This window comes from Moesziomyces antarcticus, assembly GCF_000747765.1.
Source record: "Moesziomyces antarcticus DNA, scaffold: scaffold_v10005, strain JCM 10317, whole genome shotgun sequence".
NCBI lineage: Eukaryota > Fungi > Basidiomycota > Ustilaginomycetes > Ustilaginales > Ustilaginaceae > Moesziomyces > Moesziomyces antarcticus.
The window spans coordinates 894,468-915,771 of NW_014639005.1; the positions used below are offsets into that span (position 1 = coordinate 894,468).

General features: G+C 61.2%; 10 protein-coding genes across 10 annotated transcripts; 6 read left to right on the forward strand and 4 right to left on the reverse strand.

The window, feature by feature from the left end:
• Positions 1-14: 14 nt before the first annotated feature.
• Positions 15-881, reverse strand: PAN0_005d2788 (uncharacterized protein; the record flags this gene model as incomplete). The annotated part of the gene is made up of 2 exons (XM_014802028.1): positions 15-747; positions 844-881. 2 exons carry the CDS (start codon positions 879-881, stop codon positions 15-17), a joined length of 771 nt encoding a protein of 256 aa, XP_014657514.1.
• A 410-nt stretch (positions 882-1,291) lies between these two features.
• PAN0_005c2789 (uncharacterized protein) lies at positions 1,292-1,675 on the forward strand (the record flags this gene model as incomplete). Its single annotated transcript, XM_014802029.1, has 1 exon — positions 1,292-1,675. The coding sequence occupies one exon, from the start codon at positions 1,292-1,294 to the stop codon at positions 1,673-1,675; it is 384 nt and encodes a 127-aa protein (XP_014657515.1).
• Positions 1,676-2,077: 402 nt separating this feature from the next.
• On the forward strand, positions 2,078-2,571 carry PAN0_005c2790 (uncharacterized protein; the record flags this gene model as incomplete). The annotated part of the gene is made up of 2 exons (XM_014802030.1): positions 2,078-2,221; positions 2,302-2,571. The coding sequence occupies 2 exons, from the start codon at positions 2,078-2,080 to the stop codon at positions 2,569-2,571; spliced, it is 414 nt and encodes a 137-aa protein (XP_014657516.1).
• Positions 2,572-2,594: 23 nt separating this feature from the next.
• On the reverse strand, positions 2,595-3,893 carry PAN0_005d2791 (lipase 2 protein; the record flags this gene model as incomplete). The annotated part of the gene is made up of 1 exon (XM_014802031.1): positions 2,595-3,893. The coding sequence occupies one exon, from the start codon at positions 3,891-3,893 to the stop codon at positions 2,595-2,597; it is 1,299 nt and encodes a 432-aa protein (XP_014657517.1).
• A 393-nt stretch (positions 3,894-4,286) lies between these two features.
• PAN0_005c2792 (gamma-tubulin ring complex protein) lies at positions 4,287-7,268 on the forward strand (the record flags this gene model as incomplete). Its single annotated transcript, XM_014802032.1, has 1 exon — positions 4,287-7,268. One exon carries the CDS (start codon positions 4,287-4,289, stop codon positions 7,266-7,268), a length of 2,982 nt encoding a protein of 993 aa, XP_014657518.1.
• Positions 7,269-7,369: 101 nt separating this feature from the next.
• On the reverse strand, positions 7,370-10,963 carry PAN0_005d2793 (alpha-1,3-glucosyltransferase; the record flags this gene model as incomplete). The annotated part of the gene is made up of 1 exon (XM_014802033.1): positions 7,370-10,963. One exon carries the CDS (start codon positions 10,961-10,963, stop codon positions 7,370-7,372), a length of 3,594 nt encoding a protein of 1,197 aa, XP_014657519.1.
• A 997-nt stretch (positions 10,964-11,960) lies between these two features.
• PAN0_005c2794 (60S ribosomal protein L37) lies at positions 11,961-13,193 on the forward strand (the record flags this gene model as incomplete). Its single annotated transcript, XM_014802034.1, has 4 exons — positions 11,961-11,963; positions 12,287-12,541; positions 12,628-12,866; positions 13,157-13,193. 4 exons carry the CDS (start codon positions 11,961-11,963, stop codon positions 13,191-13,193), a joined length of 534 nt encoding a protein of 177 aa, XP_014657520.1.
• Positions 13,194-14,190: 997 nt separating this feature from the next.
• On the forward strand, positions 14,191-16,002 carry PAN0_005c2795 (amidase siGNATure enzyme; the record flags this gene model as incomplete). The annotated part of the gene is made up of 1 exon (XM_014802035.1): positions 14,191-16,002. One exon carries the CDS (start codon positions 14,191-14,193, stop codon positions 16,000-16,002), a length of 1,812 nt encoding a protein of 603 aa, XP_014657521.1.
• A 289-nt stretch (positions 16,003-16,291) lies between these two features.
• PAN0_005d2796 (guanine nucleotide-binding protein subunit alpha-2) lies at positions 16,292-17,362 on the reverse strand (the record flags this gene model as incomplete). The annotated part of the gene is made up of 1 exon (XM_014802036.1): positions 16,292-17,362. The coding sequence occupies one exon, from the start codon at positions 17,360-17,362 to the stop codon at positions 16,292-16,294; it is 1,071 nt and encodes a 356-aa protein (XP_014657522.1).
• A 1,495-nt stretch (positions 17,363-18,857) lies between these two features.
• Positions 18,858-20,829, forward strand: PAN0_005c2797 (MRP-L47-domain-containing protein; the record flags this gene model as incomplete). Its single annotated transcript, XM_014802037.1, has 4 exons — positions 18,858-19,057; positions 19,215-19,704; positions 19,970-20,545; positions 20,659-20,829. The coding sequence occupies 4 exons, from the start codon at positions 18,858-18,860 to the stop codon at positions 20,827-20,829; spliced, it is 1,437 nt and encodes a 478-aa protein (XP_014657523.1).
• Positions 20,830-21,304: the final 475 nt, after the last annotated feature.

Below are 21,304 nucleotides of genomic sequence, written 5' to 3' on the forward strand. Positions count from 1 at the left end.
CGCTGCCGGCCGTCTCAGCCGTCACTCCTGCTGCGGCTCCTCGTCACACCAACGACGAGGCAGCTCAGGCGATTGCCCGCCTCTTTGGCGGCCTGGACCGCGTGACCGCTGCTCAGCGGCTTTCGACGGACGTCGGCGGGTAGGCGGCCTCGCAGGGAGAGCATGGTCATGTTCTGATTCCGTGCTTGCACCTGGTCCCAGGTGACACCGAGCTCGTCGTCACACCTGCTGATGCACGAGAAGGGCCAAAAGTCGAGGGCCAGTGCTTTGCCACGGAAGACGCCCCGAACGTCCTCCAGAATGACGATGGCGTCGATAGGAAAAGCGTTGTGCTTCTTGTCGACGTTGTAGAGGTCCGAGCCGACGTTCGCCAGCATATCCATGACTCCGTCACCGAGGTCGACCTTCATGAGGCGGTACTGGGACGTACCGTTCTTCTTGCTCGGCTTATTCTCGACGATGCGCACCACCAGGTTCAGCGGGCGCGGCTCGGCGTGAGACAGCGCAGTCTTGCGCAGCTGCCTCGGGCAGGCGTAGTCGGCGCTGCTGATGCGCGTGTTGCCGAGGTAGAAGATCGGGTCGGGAGGCGGCGCAAAGGCGCGGACTTCTGCCTCGTGGCGGAGGGCGGCGGCATCGCGGGGGTACCAGTCGCTCTCTGGCATCGACTCTTCGTCGTCGTATGCCTCCGACCTGAACGAGTACGATCCTCGGTCATCGTCGTCGCCAGACGCCTTCGGAGTGAAACACCTGCGGGGACACCCTTTGAAGGCATGGCTGGGAGCGCTCCTCTTTCGTACCAAGGAGAAGCCCCAGAGACCTCTGACAGCGTCGCTCACTTCTCACCCATCGTCTGTCGCTTCCGATAGGCTCAACACACGCATTTTTCCTTCCTGAAGCGGCGAAAAAACGCTTTCGAGTCCAAACAAGCTTCCGCATGTGCAGCACGACTCCGTGCCGAGACGGAGCTCTCAGTGTGCGCAGGACGTGCCGCATCGTCGGCCGCAAACTCTACTCGAGGCTGATGAGGCTGTTGCTGGGGCTTCCGCGCACTTGCCTGACCAGCGAATGAGCCTTACCATCTCGATCTGCCGCTTAGGCTCTACACCTGTGTGCGCATACTCAGACCAGACCGGTATCGAGTACAAAAGGCTAGCTTTGATCGCCATTTCGGTCCCTCCACCCCATACGCCCCTCTCATTCAACACGACTTTCCAATCCCTTCGTCGTCTTCTGTCTCACCTCTTACATTGCATTGCACACTCATCGCTTTGGCATTGCTAGCTATCCAACCATGCCGGCCGCTTCACAGTACCCTGCAATTTTGGTGTCACGAGCGCTGGCCGAGCTGGCCATCTTCGACCGCGAAGGCTTCTTTGTACTGGTGCTCGACGTTGGCGACGTGGACGCGCTTGTGATTCGCATCGATCGTGTTGTGGAAGAGTTCGTCGAGGCCAATCCCGAAGTGGCCGAGGCGCTGATCGAGCAGGCTACCGAGAACGTCAAGACGGCAGGCGAACCGATGGCGACGATCACCGAGCTGCCGGACCTGGGCGACCCTCCTTCGCCAGTGGACTCAGACATCGATGCTATGATGGCAGACATGATGTCGCAGCTCTTCACGCGATCGGAGCAGTCCCAGCAGGAATCGACTCAGCAGGATGGAGATCGGGCTTAGCCTGGCGGTGGGACCTCCTGCAGGGTTTTTTGGTGGATGAGGGTTTTGACGCGTTGTGGCGCTGCAATTTGCGATTTTCTGGCCCCACCGAACGTGTCAGATGCCTCATCCTCATCCCGTGCAGCGCATGATTGGCGTCCTGACACCTGTCAGCCAACTCATCCATGCCCAGCAGCGATCCGAGCGTCGAGGCTGGTCCACAATGCACTCAGCACTCTCCCCCCGACTGAGCGCAGCAAAAGCTGCATCAACATCACCGTCTATAAATGTCCTGCCCCTCCGCAGCTCCAGCTCCAACTCCCTCATCCTCACACACCAACGCATCCTCTCTCCATACTCCCGCCTTTCCTGCACTCGACTCGCCCTGCTCCTGCCACACTCCGTCCCCTCTACCTGTTCACAATGTGCTTCACCGACGAACTCAACGCCATTCAGGCCTCTGCCGACGCCGGTATGCACGAGTGCGTCGAGTACCAGATCCAATCCTACGTCCAAGAAGAGCGCATCGAGCCCTCCCACAACGCAGCCAGTACCTCCGTCCGCACAGTAAGTCTCCCTTCTCCACACCATCACCCCTTTGGAGTGGGATCATGTTGCTGACGTATCGTTTGGGCTGCACACTACAGTCCTCTATCGAATCCTCTACGCTTCCTCCTCCGTACGACGCGTGTGCTTCGGAAAAGCCTCGAGGCAAGGTCGGCTTCCTCCGTCGTCTCTTGCACCGCAGCCCCAAGAAGACCGCTGTCCAACAAGAGCTGCCGAGCTACCGCGAAGCCGAGCTTGCTCGCGCGTGGGCCAAGGTCGGCATCGACATCAACGACACCAAGCACGGCCCCCGACCGGCATGCACGCCCGAGGAGTGGATCCGCGCCATGCAAGACAGCCGCCTGCTGTAGATCTTCGTGGTCGATTTGTGAATCTAGTCTTGTTCCGCCATCGATGCAGTCGAGACTGTGGTCTTTGATACTTCCGCCGTGTCTTTCTGAGGAACGATGACTTCCGATCGGGGCTTGGCGTCGCCATTGGATCCGTTCCATGCCCACTGAACAAACGCGATCGCCTTGGTGAATACAGCCTCTTTCGCTTGCTTCTCTTCAGGCGAGAGCCAGCCGTCGGGCATCTGGGTCCAGCCGTGCTTCATGTTGGCGACGTCTTCGACCACGAGGTGCTCGGTACGCTCGTGATTCTGCATCTTGGCAACCCACTCTTTCGACTGTTCTGCCAGCGTGTCGAGCTCGCACAGCACCAGGAACACGCGGGCCGCGGGATGGAGAGACTCAAGCGACGCCAGACCCGGCGAGACACGCGGATGGTTCGTCTGTTCCTGCTCGGCGTAGGTGGGTGCTAAAGCGTCGGCCACTTTGGTCCAAAAGGGTGATGGGAGGGCCATGTGTTGTGGTCTAGATCGCTGAGACGGCAGCTGGCGCAGGTCGAACGAAGGATAGAAGAGCAGCAGTGGGATGGGTGCAGGGTGGTTCTGCGCGAACTTGCTAGGCCACTCCGTGTCGAGTTCAGGCGGCTTAATGTGGAGCGCCAAGTTGAGGGCGAGATTACCACCCGAGCTGAATCCCGAAACCGAGACCTTGCTTGCATCAAAGTCGAACGAAGAGGAGGAAGCGGCACCAGCTGACGAAGGGCCCGAGGTCGGAGGTGCAGAGACTTGTTCGATCTTGCCCTGCTGCAGCTCGACCTTGTGCTGTTCAGCAAGCGCCTCTGCGCCGCTTTTTGCGAGTTTCGCCTTCTCAGACTGCACTCTCGCGGCGATTGCGTTGCGTAGCGGCTCGTAGCCGGCAAAGTCGCGGTCGAGAACGGCGCTGAGCACATCTTCGCCGTCCTCGATGGCAGCCGGAAAGCGATGGAAAGGGCCCATGCGATAGTCGACGCTGATGACGATCGAGTCAAGCTCTCTCGCCATGCTCGAGCAAAAGGGTGCCTGTTCGAGGCACGAGCCGAGGTAGAAGCCGCCACCGTGGAAATCGACGAGCACGGGTGCGCCCGTGGATGGCCAGTCGTCGTAGAAGCGCGTGGGGATGAAGATGTAGAGCGGTATTGTGTAGTCGGCGGATCTGGATGGCATCTGGAAGATGAATGGATGCGGGCCCTCGGGTGAGGTCCACTTGAGTGCCGAGAGCGGTACGGCGCGCGGCAGACGCACGAGCGCCGTGCGCCACAGCACGTCGAACGAGACGGAGCGGATTTTGTTGTATAGGGAGGCCATGGTGGTGGTGATGGTTGTGCGAGAGCAAGACTGCCTTGTGCTTTGCTGACTCCGCCTTGTAAGCCGCGCTGAACTTTGTTCGCTGTGTCCACTCAACGTCATCTGGACCCTCTCTCGCTCTGCTTTGGCGCTCCTCCTCATGCACGTCTGCATGATGATCTGCGTTTTTGCCGTTCAGCCTCCACTTGCAGAAAATCAAAGCGTGTTCGGTGGCTGCAGACGTAACAAGCTTTGGAAAAATCCCGCCTGAACGCGTCGCGGTAAAGAGCAGCAGCAGAGAGACCAACACTCCGGTGCTCATCCAGCCTTGCGCGCTTGGATCAGTCCTACTATCACCACCATCAACCAAAGCAGCACAGCCTCGATGCTGCTGCCATACGCCAAATTCTCGAAATGATCGCCGAGCTCTTGGCCATGCTGGCCGGCCATCCTTCGAGCCTGTTTGCATCTTCGTCCATCGCACCCTCCGCCACCGCGCACGGCGCACCAGCGGGTCCGCTCAAGATCAGGGACGATCTCGACTTTTTGCATCCGTCCGAGATCGACATCCTCAACCATCTCGCCACATACTCGACGCGCTACGTGCGCATCAAGTTGTTTGCCGATGCGCAGATCGAAGCGGCCCGACAACGTGCCGTCCGCGCCGCCTTACGCGCCAACACCCTGTCGAGCCGCAGCTCCACCACCAGCGGCAAAGATGCGCTGTCCGAGCTCGAGCAACAGCCAACGCTCCATCTCGTTCCGCTATGCTCGACGCTGCTCTCCATCCTCTCCGACTACCACGCGCTCGTTCTCGAGACAGAGCGTCTCGTGCTCGACAACCACCTCGATCTAGTCGCTCGCAACGGCTTTGTCTCTCTCGCCAACCTCCGAGCCCGTTTCGAGCCGTGGGACGCACCCCTTACTGCCCTCGACGAGCTCGTCACCCTCCTCGTGAGAGGTCCATCCAGGGGTCGCGATGCCGCATTCGCTCTCGAGACTACCGAGCCGACACAGCCACAGCAGGTCGAGTCGGACGGAGCTGCCGCCTTCCCAGCTGCTTGGACCGGCGGTCTGCTCATCGACCTGCTCAGCCTCAAGGCTTCCACGGGCGTCGAGCGTGTCGCAGCACACATGGCGAGGCTGCGCAGCGCGGTCGAGGATAGCTGGATGCAGCATCTTGTCGCATGGGTCTGCCGGGGAGAGATTCACCGCCCAGGAGGGATCGCAGATCCAAACGCTTCCAAGCGCACCTTGACCTCGCGAGATCAGCTCGTCCACTGGATCCACGCCACCGAGGCCGATGCTCACACCGACCATGCCGCGCTCGCGCCTGGCGATGGCCTCGCCGACTGGGCCGCCACCGCCACAAACACCTGGGCTTTCCGCCAAGATGCCCTCCCCTCCGCCATCTCGGACTCTACCGCCGACTCGATCCTGTACGTTGGCCGGGCACTCTACACGATCCGCTCTGCAAGCACGTCGTCTATGCATTCCGGCGGCGCACGCTCCGGTCCAGGTCGTCCCTCGGGCCCACCAGACGCAGTTATCGAGCTTCACGAAGCCAACTTGGCCCGCGTCAACGTGCGGCCCAGTCGGCCTTCGGATCTGGACCGCGCCATCCAGTCGCTGCGCAACGACGTATCCGAGTGGATCTTCCGCAACATTCTCACCACCTCGCTCGTGCTCTCGTCGCTGCGCTGCCTCGGCGACTACTTTCTGCACCGCAACGGGCCCTACATCCTCTCGCTGCTCGAGGAGATCGAGACCATGCGCAAGAACAAGCTCTACCGCGCGCGATCCGCCGCTGCCAGCGTGATCCGCTCGAGCGACCTCGAGCTTGCGCTGCGCAGGGCGACCGTGGGCACGTGGGCCGAGGACGATCCGGCGCTCGAGCGGCTGCGATTCGTGCTGCCCAGGGGTGGGTATCGCCCGAGCCTGGCGGGTGCCCGCACGGCCAAGGTGCGTGGCACCGCAAGCTCGACCGCCTCGAGCGACAATCCGACGGGAGCCGCGGCGGGGGCGGCTAGGTTCGACGACTACCTGATCGGCGTGCCGGCACAGCTGCACTACACGGCAGTGTTCCCGCTCGATCTGTTCCTGTCGCCTGCGGACCTGGCGGCGTATTCACGCGTGTTCTCGTACCTGATCGCCATCAAAAAGATCCACGCGCGCGTGCTCGAGTGCTGGGTGGCGCTCAGCAAGAACCAGCGTGGCCGGCGCAAGTTTACGGGTACGGGCGAGGGCGGTGTGGATGCGCACGAGGAGAGGCAGCGCGCGCATCTGTTGCGCTGCACGTGCGGCGTGGTGCGCAGCATGAAGTGGTTCCTCGACACGCTCCTCGGCCACTTCCAGACGGATATTATCGACACGCAGTATGCGAGCATGATCGAGCAGCTCAGCGCCAGTGTAGCGCCCGCCGTGGCGGCAGAGGCGGGTGTGCCCATGGCTGCGTCACGCTCAGCCACGCGAGTCAGGAAGGATTCCGAGCAGCTCGTCGCGTCCTCGCCCGTCGCTTCGGCCGCGCCGAGCGAGGCCTGTGGCGAGGGCGGGAGACCCCGCGTCGGCAGTGGGTCGGCGATGGGACTGTCGCGCCCGCCTACAGTCGTGGCTGGATCGGTCAGTGGTGGTGCAGCTAGGCATCGGCGATTGGCGTTCCCGGTCTCGGGCCCTGCATCGTCCGCATACCCTACACCGGCGACAGGCCGTGCAGGACGACGCTTCGTATCCTCGTCCACGCGGCCCGAGTCGGTAGCCGACGGCGCCGAGACGGTGCATGCGGACATGGATGGGGGGATCGAAGACGACGCGGGCGTGCTGGACTTTGGTCTGCTTCGCGCCTCGCACACTGCCTTTCTGGCGTATGTGCAGGACGGCCTGCTGCTCTCGTCGCCCGTAGCATCGAGTCTGGTGCGCTCTGTGCTCGAGATCTGCAACCGCTTCGTGGGCGCCATCGAGCGCTGGGGCGGCGACGTGCTGCCTCCTCTTCTGGGCGAAAGCACCGCCGCTGCTTCGGCCCAAAGCGCAGATCCGACAGCGGTAGTGCGCGAGCGACAGAAGGTCGTCGACGCTGCAGGTGCCGAATTGGCAGCGGAACTCGAACGATTCTTTCGCCTGCTCTCGTCTTCGTCCAGCGGAGGCTACCAGGCGGGCGGCGCCAATGTATCGACGCTCGCAGGCACGCTCGACGAAACCGGAATCGGATCGCTCTCGATCTCGGTGGCCCAACTCGCCATGCCGCGCGACAAACTCGATTGGACCTCGTCATCGTCGTCATCGGCCAAGAAGCATCTCGAACAGCTCCTGCTCCGTTTGGATTATAGCGGTTTCTTTGCCGGCCAAGCCCACACCAAGCCTGCTCCCCAAAACCCGCTCGAGACCTCGCTCCGGGCATAGATACCTGCAATGCAGCGTAAGTAGAAATGATGGTCGGCTCAGCCGATGCGTAGAGTATGTTGTGAAGAGTGATAGAATACAGGGATTAGCGCTGCTATTGATTAGGCGCTCTTTTTCCTCACGGCGGGCTTGCCGAATGAGAGGTCGAGTCCGTTGGCAAAGGCCACCTGCACCTGCCGAATGAGGGCCCATACAAAGACGATGGCGAAGCAAGGCGTGGTGAGCAGCACGTTGAGCACGGGATAGATGTCCGGATACCTCGCCAGCACTTTGGCATGCAAGCCGGGAACAAGCCTAGGCAAGACGAACTCGGCGCCGTGCAGCGCCACCGCAGCCATGTACGTGAGCGTGCTGAGTCTGCGGAAGAAGCTCGTGCGCGATCCGACCACCGCCCACGCTGCGCTGAGCGGCTGCCACGGCACTTGCAGATTGCCCACCAGCCAGTTCCAGCCGATGGTGAGCACCGCATACTGCAGCGCCTGACCGTCCTTGAGCAGGAGCGGAAAGAGCGAGAAGGTGGCGATGTTGTTGAACCACACTGCCCATTCCCAGTCGCGCGCGCTGGTGATGTGGCCGCCCCACGTGTCGCCCTTGGCTCCCAGCATGAGCGTCATGGGCAGCAGCGGCAGGAGGATCGACTTTTCGTGCGTCTGGAAGCCGAATAGGAAGAACACGCACGACACGCTCACCAGGCCGTACGGCAGCATCTGCGCAGCAGGCGACGGCAGCGTCGATGCCACCGGCCGTTCCGACATGCCGGGCTCTGTGCGCTCAGCATCCGCCCGCACAGAAAGACGCTCCAGCACGTCGGTTCGTGTCCCGGCCTGGCTCACGCGTCCACTGATCGACCTCGACACGGACCCAGCCAGGAGCGATTCGATCTCGGAGCGCGCCGGCCCGCCCACCGCTGAACCGACTACCGAGGGAGAGCGGCGTTTGCTAACGTCGGCCGACTTGCGCGACACTGCCGTAGGCGCCTTGACGCTTCCTGCAGCGCTGAGCGCGGCGTCCACGGCACTGCCTGCGCCTCTTGCTGAGGCGCGCTCGCTGGCAACGTGCGGCACGTCACTCGCCACCATCATCTCCATCTTGGCCGTCTGGCTCGCGGCCCAGAAGAGCAGGCAGCATCCGGGTAGGATCATGACGAGCGTCACTGCCAGGCTGAGCCTCGCGAGTGCGGATGCGGCCATCATGTTTTTCAGCTTGAATCGCGCCGGCAACGGCAGCACCGAGAGGAAGCACCACACGTTGGCCACCTTGTCCTCGAACAAGCCGCGCGCGAGCGGGAAAATGCGGTGCACGAGCTGCGCCATCTGCTCGAGGCTCGTGAGCCACGGCGCAAACACAATGCCGAACGTCACCACCACTGCGAGGCCGAGGCCGATGAACAGCGTGAGCCCGCGCTCGGGATCCACGCGCGCCAGACCGATGCACCGACCCAGCATGACGGCAAACACGGCAGGCGCATAGTACAGCGCCATCTGCTTGAACGAAAGACTGAGGCAGAAGAAAACCGCTGCCGCCACGTACTCGTAGCTGAGTCGACGCGACAGATCCGCCACGGCTTGGCTCCGGTTGCGCGCGCCTTGCGAGGTCAAGGATGCGTCCGGATTGGGCAGGGTGGTGTAGAGCAGAGCAAAGCAGGCCGCGCTCAAGCCGAGCATGATGCTGTTGTACTGGAAGTGGCCGTGATCGATGAGGATGAGAGCCGGCTGCAGCAAGATGGTGAAGAGCGCGATCGCCTGCGTGCGCTTGCCGCGCCCTTCGAGCTTGCGCGAGACAAAGAGCACGACCGCGGGTAGGTAGAAGAGCAGATCGCCGACGATGACCGTGGCGCGCATGAAGGTGACCGTGGCTGCGTCCTCGTTGCCGCGCGAGGTCTCGAAAGCAAAGCCGGCTGCGGTGGCAGGAAATAGGCGGCTGGCGTATCCGCACGCGAGACTCACCCACGCGGTTAGCGGCGGATAGTCGAGGCCCCAGTACTGAAGATCGTAAAAGTACCAGCGTGAGGTGGGCAGATGAAGCGTAAGTTCGATCCAGTGGCGTTGCGCTTCAAAGTCGCCGTGCATGGGGTCCACGCCGCGGCCGCTCCAGTCGCCGCGAGCCACAATCCAACGTACAAGGAAGGCGACGAGCAGCGCTAGCGGCAGGATGATGCTCTTGAGCTGCTCCTTTGCGAGCCAGCGAATGAGGCGACGGATCGGCGTCTCGGCCTGCGAGCCGAGGCCGGAGAGCGCGTATAGGTCGCGCAAGGCGGGCGGTGGTGTCGGGAGCGGCGCTGCTGAGCGGTGCGAGTGCGACGCCCTGTCAGGTGACAGTAGGCCGGCGAGCGAAGTCTCGGTACCCTTGCGTCGGCGTCGGCCGCTCTTGGACGTGACTGACTCGGCGCCGAAGGTCGCGGGGATGGAAGGCAAGGGTGGCGGCGGTCCGTCCATGGAGACAGGCCGGGAGGTGCCCTTGACTGAGCTCTTACGTCTGCGCCGGACTGGTGGATCGGCTTGATCCGGATTGGCGCTGGTATCTTGCGCTGAAGGCGTTGCTGTGTCTACGGATGCCTCGGGCATTTTGGAAGCGGATTTGGCACGCCATTCCTCGATGGTGTCGATGGTGCGGCTGCCTGCCTCCTTTGTCAGCTCCTGAGAGGCCATGAAGGCGGGATGGTCGGATGCAAGGGAGGAGTAGGCGCTTTGTTCGCGGCGCGATGAGGCGCTGGCTTTGCGACGACTGCGCGGGGATTCAGGCCCGGCGCTGAGGACTCCAGCGCTCAAGCCGGAAGTGGAGCCGGCGTGGTGACGGCGACGCCGGTTGCCCGCTTCACTTGCAGCGGCGGTGCGACCCGAGTAGTCCTGTCGATCAAAAGAAGCCAGGGCGCCGAGGCTGGGCGAAGATCGGAGGACGGGAGGTGGGGCTTGTGATGTGCGGAGCCAATCGTCGAGATCGAAGCCGGAGGGCCGAGAGGCTACGGCGTTTGAGTTCTGACGTTGGCGCTGGTGATCCGACTGCGCTGGCGGAACGAGGTGGCGCGAAGCGGGCGCAGCAGCGGAGTGGTTGCTGGGCGGGTATCGTGAGCGGGAAGGCTTGGAGGGTAGAGGCTGGCGAGGAAAGGCGGAAGCGTCGTGGTCGCCGTAGCGAGTGTTGGAGGCAAAGAGCGGAGCCGGAAGGACACTGCTGCCGAAGGAGGAGTAGGAGTCCTTACGAGGCCGTCTGCGTTTGGACTGTCCGAGGAGCAGGCCAACAGACTCGTCTTCGTCTTCGTCGTCGAGTCGCGGGGCGGTTCGCGCGACCAAAGACGAAGGATCGGCTGCGAGAGGCTGCGAAGTTGGAGACGGAGAGGCGGCGTGCTTGGTAGGCACATTCGCTGGATAGCGGCGTGAAGAGGAAGACGAAGTGACACCTGGTGGAGAGATAGCAGGGAAAGAGGGAGAGGTTGGCATTGCGTCTGATCGGGATGGCGTGTGGGCGGCGGGACGCGACGAGGTGGGGTGAGCGTGATGAAGCGGGATTCCAAACTGGTCGAGCTCGTCGGTGGGGGCGGTGCTGCCGTTGAGACGGCTCTGATCCCTGATCCACTGCGCTGTAGGATGTTCGGTCGGTGGCGGTGCTGGTACTTCGGAGGCGAGACCATCTCTGCGGCTCGACTGGGATGGCAGGAGTCGCTCGGGCCGCTCCTGCCAGGAGCTGAAGGCTTGCGACATGTTGCGCACGTATGCGTGTGTTGGATGGCGACCGAGCCGCGTCTAGGTGGAATGGCTGGAATGCATCCGACAGAGCGATGGTTTGCAGATACTCCAGATGCGACGGATGGACGGAAGCCGAGAGTATGCGTTGGTGATGAAGATGAGGAGGGCAGGTGTTGGTTGCAGTTGTTGGCATGGATGGCTCGGGCGCAACTCGAGCGTCGGCTGCCGCCCTGCGTCGCCCAGTGCCAAAGCCGTGTTCGGCTCAGTTCGGCAACCCATCCCGCCGCCGTCGCCTCTGTGGCCGGTGTGACCGCCCGAGACGCGTCTCGTTCACACGCTCTTCTCTCCGCACGCTCCACACTCTCCTCCGCACCCGGCAACACAACACGCCGTGATCCGCGGTCCAGCATGCCCGTAATTCCAAGCTCGAAATTTCCGAGTGTCAGATCGCAGAGCCGTACAAAACGCGTCTCGTCACTGTCGAGTATGCTCCATCGGGGGCGCAATTAGCTCGATCCCGATGGAGGTGACCGAAGGCCAGTCAAATTTTCGGACCCGCGCTCAAATCCAAAAATTCCCACGATCCAAGCATCTGCCATTTCCAAGAGAGCGGCCAGCACGCATCTCGAATTGCACGAATCCCCCGCCAAATGACCGCTACAAATTTGGATCTCAGGCTGGCTGGAAAATTCCTGGCAGCAGAACCAGTATCTGGCGCTCGAAGCTCGAAGAGCGGTCAGCAGCCACAGGGATGACAGAGGCTGCGAGCTAGAGGCCAGAGGAGCAGGCTGCTCTCCCAGGCAAGGCAGGCTCGTGGACCAGAGGCCCGGCGCGGAGCAGCTCGAGTCCGAAGACTTGGCAGCCAGTGGCTCAGCGCGGCCAGGCCAGTGAGTGTGCCGTTGGCAGGCAGCGAGGGCACAGTGCAGGGCGACGGAGCGCCAGAGTGTGTTGAGCCTCGTCGTCGTCGTCGTCACCTTCCTCAACACCAACCGCACACATACACATAGTCAAGATGGTAAGTGCTCTCGACACTGTAACCCTCGCCGACATGCAACAGTGATAGCACATCGACATTCGCACCACGCCAGCCCACCAGGAGCAGCCGCGCACATTGCTGCCATGTCGTCCAAAACCAAACGATGCAGCCTCGTCACGGCATGCTGCAATTGCACACAGAAGATCTCGCAGACGCACGCACCAGATCTACGCATAGTTGCCCTTCGCCGACATGATGTACGAACTACGACGGATTCCGTACCGCTATTGCATCGGACTTTTGACAGAGTCATGGTCATGAACCAGGATCGACGCAGATATCCGACACCGTTACTGCGATAGCATTATGGTCCACCGACCACTTTGCATGCCATCCCTCGAGCATCCGTGCTGCTCCGTGTAGACACGCTCCGACCTGATCGTTTCGAGGCTCGCCAGTCCCAGTTCCAGCTTGGCATCCATCGCTACAGTGTCGGCTTAGCCGAAAGAGACAACACGATGCTCAGCCGCCATCCATCAACATCTCCAGACTCTTCATCCAACCCATCGGCCGACTCTCCATTCGTGCCATCACTGTTGCATCGAGGCTGGCAGCAAGTGATACAATCTTCATGTCTAGCGAAGAGCTTGTCCCGCTAACCCACGACCAACACCACGTCGACTCATCTTGACCATCACCACAGTCGAAGCGCACTGTCAAGGTTGGAATCACCGGAAAGTACGGTACCCGTTACGGTGCCTCGCTCCGTCGCCAGATCAAGAAGATCGAGATCTCGCAGCACTCCAAGTACACTTGCACCTTCTGCGGCAAGGACTCGGTCAAGCGCAAGGCCGTCGGCATCTGGGAGTGCCGCGCCTGCAAGAAGGTCATGGCCGGCGGCGCCTGGACCCTCAGCACCTCGGCTGCTGCCACCGTCCGATCGTAAGTTTCAGCATATACGACAATGGCACCGAGAGCAAGGGAGGGATTGCACACACCTTGGAGGATCAGCAGGACCACATCTCAGCGACGTCGCGTTTGAAGCATTCGATGTCGAGCAAGTATGGACAGCTCTGGGTCATGGATGCTGGACACGCTGGACGTCGGATTTGGTTGGGCCAATGTCCGCTCTCGCTCTTTGGACTGCTCGGTGCCATGTGCATATCTTGTGTTTTCACGATGGAAACGGCATACTGACCCGCATTTCTTTCGCCCTTCCTTTCGTTCCTCAGCACCATCCGACGTCTCCGTGAGCTCACCGAGGCCTAAACGGTTTTCGTGTCTCGCCTTTCGTTCGTTTCGGTCCATGTCATGCACACTGCCCTACGCCTCTGATGCACTCGTTGCCGAGTGTGCGAGGCTAGGGTCTTGATCCTTTACCCTCTGCTTTGCGGTCTCGCACTGCGCAGCCGCCTTGTACACAAGTTTCTCCCCTTTCTCCGGCATATGCGTGCCTCGTGCAACACGCACATGCACATCACCACACTTGCACACATCATCCAACCCAAAAATGCACAAGCAGCGTACCTTCCCGGGCGCGTCAACCTATATGCCTCCTCGTGTGCGTGGTGTTTCGCCAACGTTCTCCTGTCGGTGCGGTGGCGTTGCTTTGATCGCTGAGTGACTGGGGACACGCCCAACAAGGGGCTGTGAGCAATGCCATGATCTCGATACACGGTGTCCCGATGGTGCTCGATCGGGCTCTTGACTATTTGTGGTCGCCTTTTCTCGTCGTAATTTTGGCAGCAATTTCTGCAAGCAATTCTTCCGGGGGGGGGGGGTCGGCGAGTTGGACGGGGCAGCGCAGCGCAAAAGTGGCCGAGAAGAACGGCAATCCATGTGGCCACCTCGCCAAAAGCGGGCGCGGACGAGCATGCTCCGATAGCAAGGATTCCCCATCGCAGAGTCGGCAAGGTGATAAGCTGAAGCAATTGAGACGCCAAAAGGGTTCGGAGCGAGGGCAGGTCTCTCCCGAGGCTTCGCATGCCCAGCCATGCGTGCTGAAATGCCGCAGGTTGGAAGATCGAGTGCATAGCCGCTCACAGCACCAAGGCAGTCTGTGCAGCTTCGCAGGACTTGTTTCGCGTAGCATCGGTAGCGAGGTGGCCATACCAGTCCTTATCAGCACGCACCCTCCTACAACGTGTCTTGGCGCGCACACTGAGCGCTCCTGTCCAGGTGATACTTAAGGGAGCCAACAAAGACGATGCCACAGGCTCGAGGCCGCCCGCCAACGAAAAAGCAAGAACCGGCCAAGTATTCGACCATGGCGAAGCTCACTTCTTCAAGCTTCGTGGTGCTGCTCCTCGCGACGCTGCTGGCGTACCTGCAGGGGGCGAGCACATCCAACAGCGACGAGATCATCCTCACCCGCAGCCAGAACGACGAATTCTACGCAGACCCTGCAGCCAACTCGCGCGTTGTCAACCGCAACACAGGTTTCCCAGACCTGCTCAATGCGGGCATCGATGATCTCCAGGGCGGCCTGTCGCGCGGCGAGTTCACGAGCGTCGAGCTCGTCGAGGCGTACCTGGGCCGCATCGACGAGGTCAACATCAACGGTCCCGGTCTGCGCGCCGTGCTCGAGACGAGTCCTGCCGCACTGCGTGAAGCCAAGAGACTCGACGAGGAGAGGGCGCAGGGCAAGTCGCGCGGCCCACTGCATGGCGTGCCCATCCTCGTCAAGGACAACGTGGCCACCGATGCCGAGCTGGGCATGAACACCACCGCGGGCAGCTATACGCTGCTCAACTCGATCGTTCCGGGCGACTCGCCGTCGATACACACGCTGCGAAAGGCAGGTGCGATCATCCTGGGCAAGGCCAACATGTCGGTGTGGGCTCAAGCGCGTGGCTTGGTCAACCAGACGCAGGGATTCAGCCCGCGCGGCGGCTTCGGCACCTCGGCGTACTGGCCCGCTGGCAACCCATGCTCGTCGTCGTCGGGCTCCGCAGTCGCAGTAGCCGCAGGCCTGGCCACCGCTTCCGTCGGATCGCAAACGTCCGGCTCGATCATCTGTCCGGCGAGCTACAACAACATTGTGGGTATCAAGCCCACCATCGGCCTCATCAGCCGAAACGGCGTCATCCCCATCTCGTTCACCCAGGACTCGGCGGGTCCGTTTGCGAGGACCGTCAAGGACGTCGCCCATCTGCTCACCGCCATGGCGTACCGCGGCAGCGATCCGGGCGACAACGCCACATGGACGCAGCCGCCCGAGGTGGCCAAGGGCATCGACTACGCTGCCGCCTCCCACTTCCACGCAAAGAAGCAAAAGCCACTGGCGGGTATGCGCCTCGGTTACTCGGGCGAGCAGTTCTTTGCCAACCAGTCCATCCAGTCGTACGACGACTCGGTGGCCGCGGCCTACACGCGCTCGATCCAGGTGCTGCGCGACCAGGGAGCCGAGATGGTCGAAGTGACGCTCGAATGCATCGGCGACCAGACCGACCCCAACCAGACGGCATGCTACAACGCCACCGACATCACCCAGACGGCCCTGTGGCAGACCGAAATGCGCTACGGCCTCGAACACTACATCGCCGGGCTCAAAGAGGTGCCTTCGGCCGTGTACGATCTGGGTGGAATCGTGTACTTTGGCATTGCCAATCCGGAGCTCGAGTTGCCCGGCAACCAGACCGACCAGGGCTACCTCACCCAGGCGCTCATGACGCGACCCAACGCCACCGTCGATGCCTACCGCGAGTACGGCTTCCGCCTCTCGCGCGAGATGGGCATCGGCGGCGCACTCAACAAGTATGGTGTGCAGGCCATCGTCTCGCCCTCGGGTGGCGACTGGCCGTTGTACCCGATCGCCGACCGTGCGCAGTACCCCGTGATCAGCGTACCCATGGGCTTCTACTCCAACACCACCGAACCAGGCGCCGACTTCCCCTACTACCCCTACCCCGATGCCCCCACGGGCCTCTCGTTCACCAGCCGCAAGTGGACCGAGCCGCTGCTGCTCCAGATCGCCCATGCCTACGAACAGGCCACCCACGTGCGCTGGTCGCGCCGCCCTTACCCGGCCGCCGAGGCAAAGAGCCAGATCAAGGCCATCGTGCCGCCCGCCAACTGATCCCTCGCGCTGCCTCGACTGAAAATGCATGCAATCATAGCCCAAGATTGTTGTCGGTAGAGACTGTGCAGGTATGATGGGTTGTCGTGGGATTAAAAATACAAAAGAGATGCGCTATTGACGGAAATACGCCGTGCTTTCGAGTTGGTCCAAGAAGGAGCGAAGGAAGGAGGGGAATGGGTGACAATGTCGTGCGGGACAACGGGTATGTATGTGTGGAGGGTGGACGCGGGTGAATGCGCGAGCAGTTGCAGATCAGGAGCCAACAGTAAGAGAGAGTGTGCAGCGCTCACAAGACGATGTCGCGCAGATTGTTGGTGAGGATGATGTCGGTGACCGATGCCATGACAATCTTGAGCAGCGAGACGTCGGTGGCGTTGGTGAAGGACGGGTAAATCTCCTTGGTGGGCGAACGATTCAGTCGGCAGAAGCGGTTCTTGAAGTAGGAGCGCGCCGCATTGAAGTCCTGATCGTCGCCGTCGTAGTCGGGGAAGTAATGCTTGATGCTCGAGTAGGCGATCTTTTGGCGGAAGACGTCGACCTTGTTGAGGAAGAGGATCATCGAGGTGCGCACGAACCACTTGGAGTTGCAGATCGAGTCAAAGAGCATGAGCGCCTCCTGCATCTGGTTCGAGTCCTTGTCCTCGACCAGGCAGCTGTCGTAGCCCGAGAGCGCCACGCAGAACAGCACGGCGGTGACGTTTTCAAAGCAGTGGATCCACTTTTTGCGCTCGGAGCGCTGGCCACCCACGTCAAAGATGCGGTAGACGCGGTCCTGGAGCGGGAAGGTGGTCTCGATGATGCCGGTGGTCTTGTTGCGACACCGCAGAATGTCGGCCTCCGAGGGCGAATAGTCTGCGCTGAAGAGACGCTCGAGATCGGCGTAGTAGTAGGCCATGTTGTCGGGAATAGCGGCCTCGTTGCCGCGCTTGTAGACCGATTGGACACCCTGGTCGTTCCAGAGCGCCTGAAGTGCGACGAGGTAGTCGTTCGGGAATGGCTCGTCTTCTGCGATGTCCGGGAAGGCGACAAAGAGCGCGAGGTGTTCGACGTTGGCATGGTCCTGCAGGTCGATGGCCCACTCCTCCATGACGTCGAGGATGGTCTTCATGCCCTGGACGAGGTTGAGGAAGACGAGGCGACGGAAGTTTTCGCGCTCCTCGTCGGTGAAGGGGATGTGGTGGATGATGCGCATCGACTTGAGGATGGTGGACTTGCCGCTCTCGCCTGCGCCCAAGAGGAGCAGCTTGACTTCCCGCGACATGGTCTTCTCATCCTCCTTGATCTGGCGATCCAGCGCCCTCGACTTTTTGAACTCGGGCGTGTCGCTGGACTGCTCGGCAGACATACACGCACCCATCTTGAAGGCGCGATGGATTGAGGTGGTGTGGCAGAGTCAAGGGCGTCGGCTGATCCGCGAGGGCGAAAGATTGGTGAATCCCGTCGGAGATGCTCCGAAGATGGCAGCGGCGAAAAAGAGCCGAAGGGTCGAGAGAGGCTGAGAGCGCAAAAAGTCTTCGAAGCTGACCAGCCGAGCGAGCGAGCGAAGCAGATGCCCTTGGCTCCTGAATGTCGCGGTCTTGCAGAATCGTGCGATCCGAGCGTCAGCGTGCCGAGACTGGATGCGCGCGTCGCTTGCACTCGAGGTCTCTGCAGGAGAATTTGCTGGGTGAAGAGGCCGTACCAGCTCTGAGGTATGCCAAGCGCACGACGGAGGGCGGTGGTATGGAGGCGACGCAGCCGGCAGTATCGAAGAGTGAATCCTGGTGGTAGTGAGCGACGGCGGAAGCAAAAGGGCAAGACGGGGTTGCCAGTCTCGGAAGGAGCGGGGGCGAGGCTGACAGATGCTGCAGCTCGTGACTTTGCGGCTGCTTTATCGTCTTTGCACGTCCGGACCGAGGCAGCAAGGTGCAGTGCTGCTATGCGCAATGCCAAGGGATCCCAACCGCTGCAGCGTTGGAAGACGTGGCTTGAGCTGGGTTCGGCAGCACGACCGAGCGGGGCGGGCGGCGAGTGGGGTGGATGCCCACCTCGACAGATGAAGTTGCCACGCGCCACAGGCACACCGTTACGCGCCCACCACCGCAATCTGGAGCGGAAGCACTTCAGCCCAAGAGGGGTCCGTGAGCCAATTGAACCGGTCGAGCAGGCAGATGGCGATGGCGCAGCAGTAATGCAGCGGCTAGCTCCGGACGGGCTTCTGTGCGGGTGCGGGTGCTTTTTTCTCTTCGTTGGCCGTGCATTCAGATGCACGCGAGCCAAGCGAAGGCTGGGTGCGTGCGTGGGTGCGTTTGTGTGCGTGAGGGTGCGGGTGCGGATGCGGGTGCGTTTTGCATTTGGTTGCGCGTGCGCTTGGTGGTGAAATGCGGGCGTCTGGTCGGAGTTTGGAGTGGCTTTCCACGGCAGATCCTTAAATTTCCAGCCCAGATCTGGCTCAGTGTCTCTCTCGGCCTCGTCGGTTGGCGCTGCTGAGCAAAGCTAGCTCTCGGCACCATCCCGAAGGCTCGAATGAGCACGTCCGATGCAAGCCGTGAGGGGCTGAAAGTCGGAGGGCGACGACTGCTCTCGACCGATGAAAGAGCTGGTCTCGAGGAAAGACTCGGCAGCGCGTATCAAAAGCTATCTATTCACTGCATGTCCAGCCAATTTGGAAGACGCAAGCGGCGTCGATGAGAGAGTACTGTACAGCCCCGAGATGAGGGCGCTGTTGGGCCCGTCCATCGACTGAGCCCAGGAACTGGGACCGGCATCGATAGTATCATTTCGCGGTGGAGAGCCGTGGCATTTGCACTGAGAACAATGGCGGGTCGAATGCAGCCATTGCTTGATTTGCGGCAGCAGCAGCAGCAGCAGCAATGAGACGCTTGCATGATCCGGTCGCCTCGGCTGCACTCATGCACCGGCGTCTCGTTACGCTCGCCCAACAAAGGGCGTCTTCTGCTTGGCTCGCGTCCCGCTCCCATGGCATACAGCCAGCGACAAAGGAAGCTGCCATCTTCACACGCACACAAAACTTTGCATGCTCTACGCTACAATGGCAGGCATCTCTGTACCGGTGGGCTCTACACACCCAAATTCAGTCGAGCAGCCGACACGAATCCGATGAATTGGATCGGGCCCCGCCACCTCGTGGGTGATGAGCATTGGGCGCTTCCATCTGCATGGCTAGCGTCGTTTTCTGGGAACAAGCATGCACGGCCCACAGTTTGCAGAGATGCCGTGCCACCGTTGTCACACCGGCAAGTGGCTTCCTCCGCCGAGCGTCGCAGCGCCACCTTTGAGACAGAGGACCGTCTTGATCGGCCAACTGCCACGATGTGCCACGCTACGTCTGTACCGTGGCTCAACATGCAAAAGCGTGGCAGCACTGTGACTCTGGGCCTGACTGTAAGCGGATGGCGCTCAAACCTTCCCAAGAAGCTTGCACGGTTGCCATTGAACAATCTGCAGCCAACGAACACACCAAGCCACTCGAACTTTGTTGTCGCCGCGATTGCCGAGCAACTCCATCGGATCCTTGCCTCCGCACATCAATGCACCGCCGCAGCAGCCTTCGAAGGCGCGGGCCGCAGTTTGGCTTTCGGGCTTGTGGGCTTGATTCAGCCCAGCCTGCGGCCGCCTGTTGGGTTCAAGGGCACATGTCAGGGCGCCGCTTTGGCGAGCCCAACCGGCCTCTCGGTTGGTGGGGTGCGGTCTGCAAGGGTCGCCACAGTGCCACTCTTGGCGGGATCGGCGCGATCGAATCTCAGTCCAAGATGCTTCTTCCAAAGGAAGGCTCAATTTTTGTAAAGCCATCGCACTTCTGTCGATCTCACAATAAGAAGAATTTTCGAAAGATCACGGATCCTGTTCGGCCCCGACCAGCTAAAATTTGGAAGTCCATTTCCAGTCTTCGCCATCTTCTCGGGATCGGTCTTGTCCATCGTCATTCGTTCCTCCACCACTCGGTCACATCTTCGCTGCACAGTTCAGCAGAGCACGAGGCGCACATATTCGCATCACGGCCATGACGACAAGGTCCATCTTTGCGCGACTCTCGCAGTCGCTGCGGGCGCCCGCTGCTCGCTCCTTCTCCTCCTCTTCGCGTGCTAGTCAGGCACCCGTGCCACGCCCCACCAAGCCCGCCTCGCAGTCGCAACCGGCCCTGCCACCAACACCACGATCGCAGCTCGAGCAGATCAAGCAGTACCCCGCCCACCCGCTTCTCCAGTTCTTCCGCACACACCGATACGAGATCACCGACAAATCGCTCGGTGGCCCCGCCGCCGTCGAGGAGACCATGCAGGATCTCGTCACGCCCACAAAGTACTATGTCCGACTTCCGCATGCTGTACACCAGGACGACCTCGGCCGTGAAGCCAACAGCAGGTCATGGCTCGCCAGCGAGCTGAGGCTCAAGAGCTCCAAGGATCTCCACACGCTCTGGTACGTCCTCCTCATGGAGCGAAACCGCCTCGCTACGGCCTGGGAGGAATTGCAACGTGTGGGCGCCCGCCAGGCGGCCAGGATGTGGTCTCAGAACCTAGGCCGAAAGAACCACAGGGTAAGTCAAATGCAACATCGACAGCTCGAGCAGCCTGTTCCCGCCATGTCATACCGCGAATGCACTGCTGACGAGTCTCGTGCATCTTCTGCTCGCAAATTGTCGAATGCCAGGTGCGCAAGTCGATGGCGCGCATCAAGTTTGTTCTCAACGAACGTCGTCTTGCCCTCATCGACGCACAGAAGCAAGTGCGCGAAGCTGTCCCGGCGCCCGAACCCACCCAGGGTGGCAGCCTCTTTGAAGATGTCGACGCGGAAGACAGCCCGAAGCCTTCTTCGGCATAGTGCCAGCACCGCATGACCGCTCGACATCAGTCCCACTCCCCTTTCTCCAGCATGTACTAGTATCATCATTACCGCAATCATCGACGCATTGCTACATCCCCCGCAAGCCTCTTTCATCTGTCTGCCTCGTGCATCGGTCACACAAGCCGCAGGCCAATCCGATGCACGCCATGCTCCCATCCACCACCACTCAAACAGCCACATCTTTCACAGACCGGCAAACGTTGAGAACAGCATACATGTCGTTTTTGGGAATGACACCGCCTTCTTTCGATATTTCGGGGGTGGTCTTTTTGGGGGCGGGTGAGGACATCGTCTGCGTGCGCAGCGCGAGGGGAATGGAAGGGGGAGAGAGATTGATGGTACAATTGCAGTATGAGTAGATGAGGTGGAAACAGCTCGATATGCGGATCGAGACTCGAGAGGAATGCCGATGCAGGGGCGTTTTGGGTAGCCGGGACAGCAGACGTGCTCA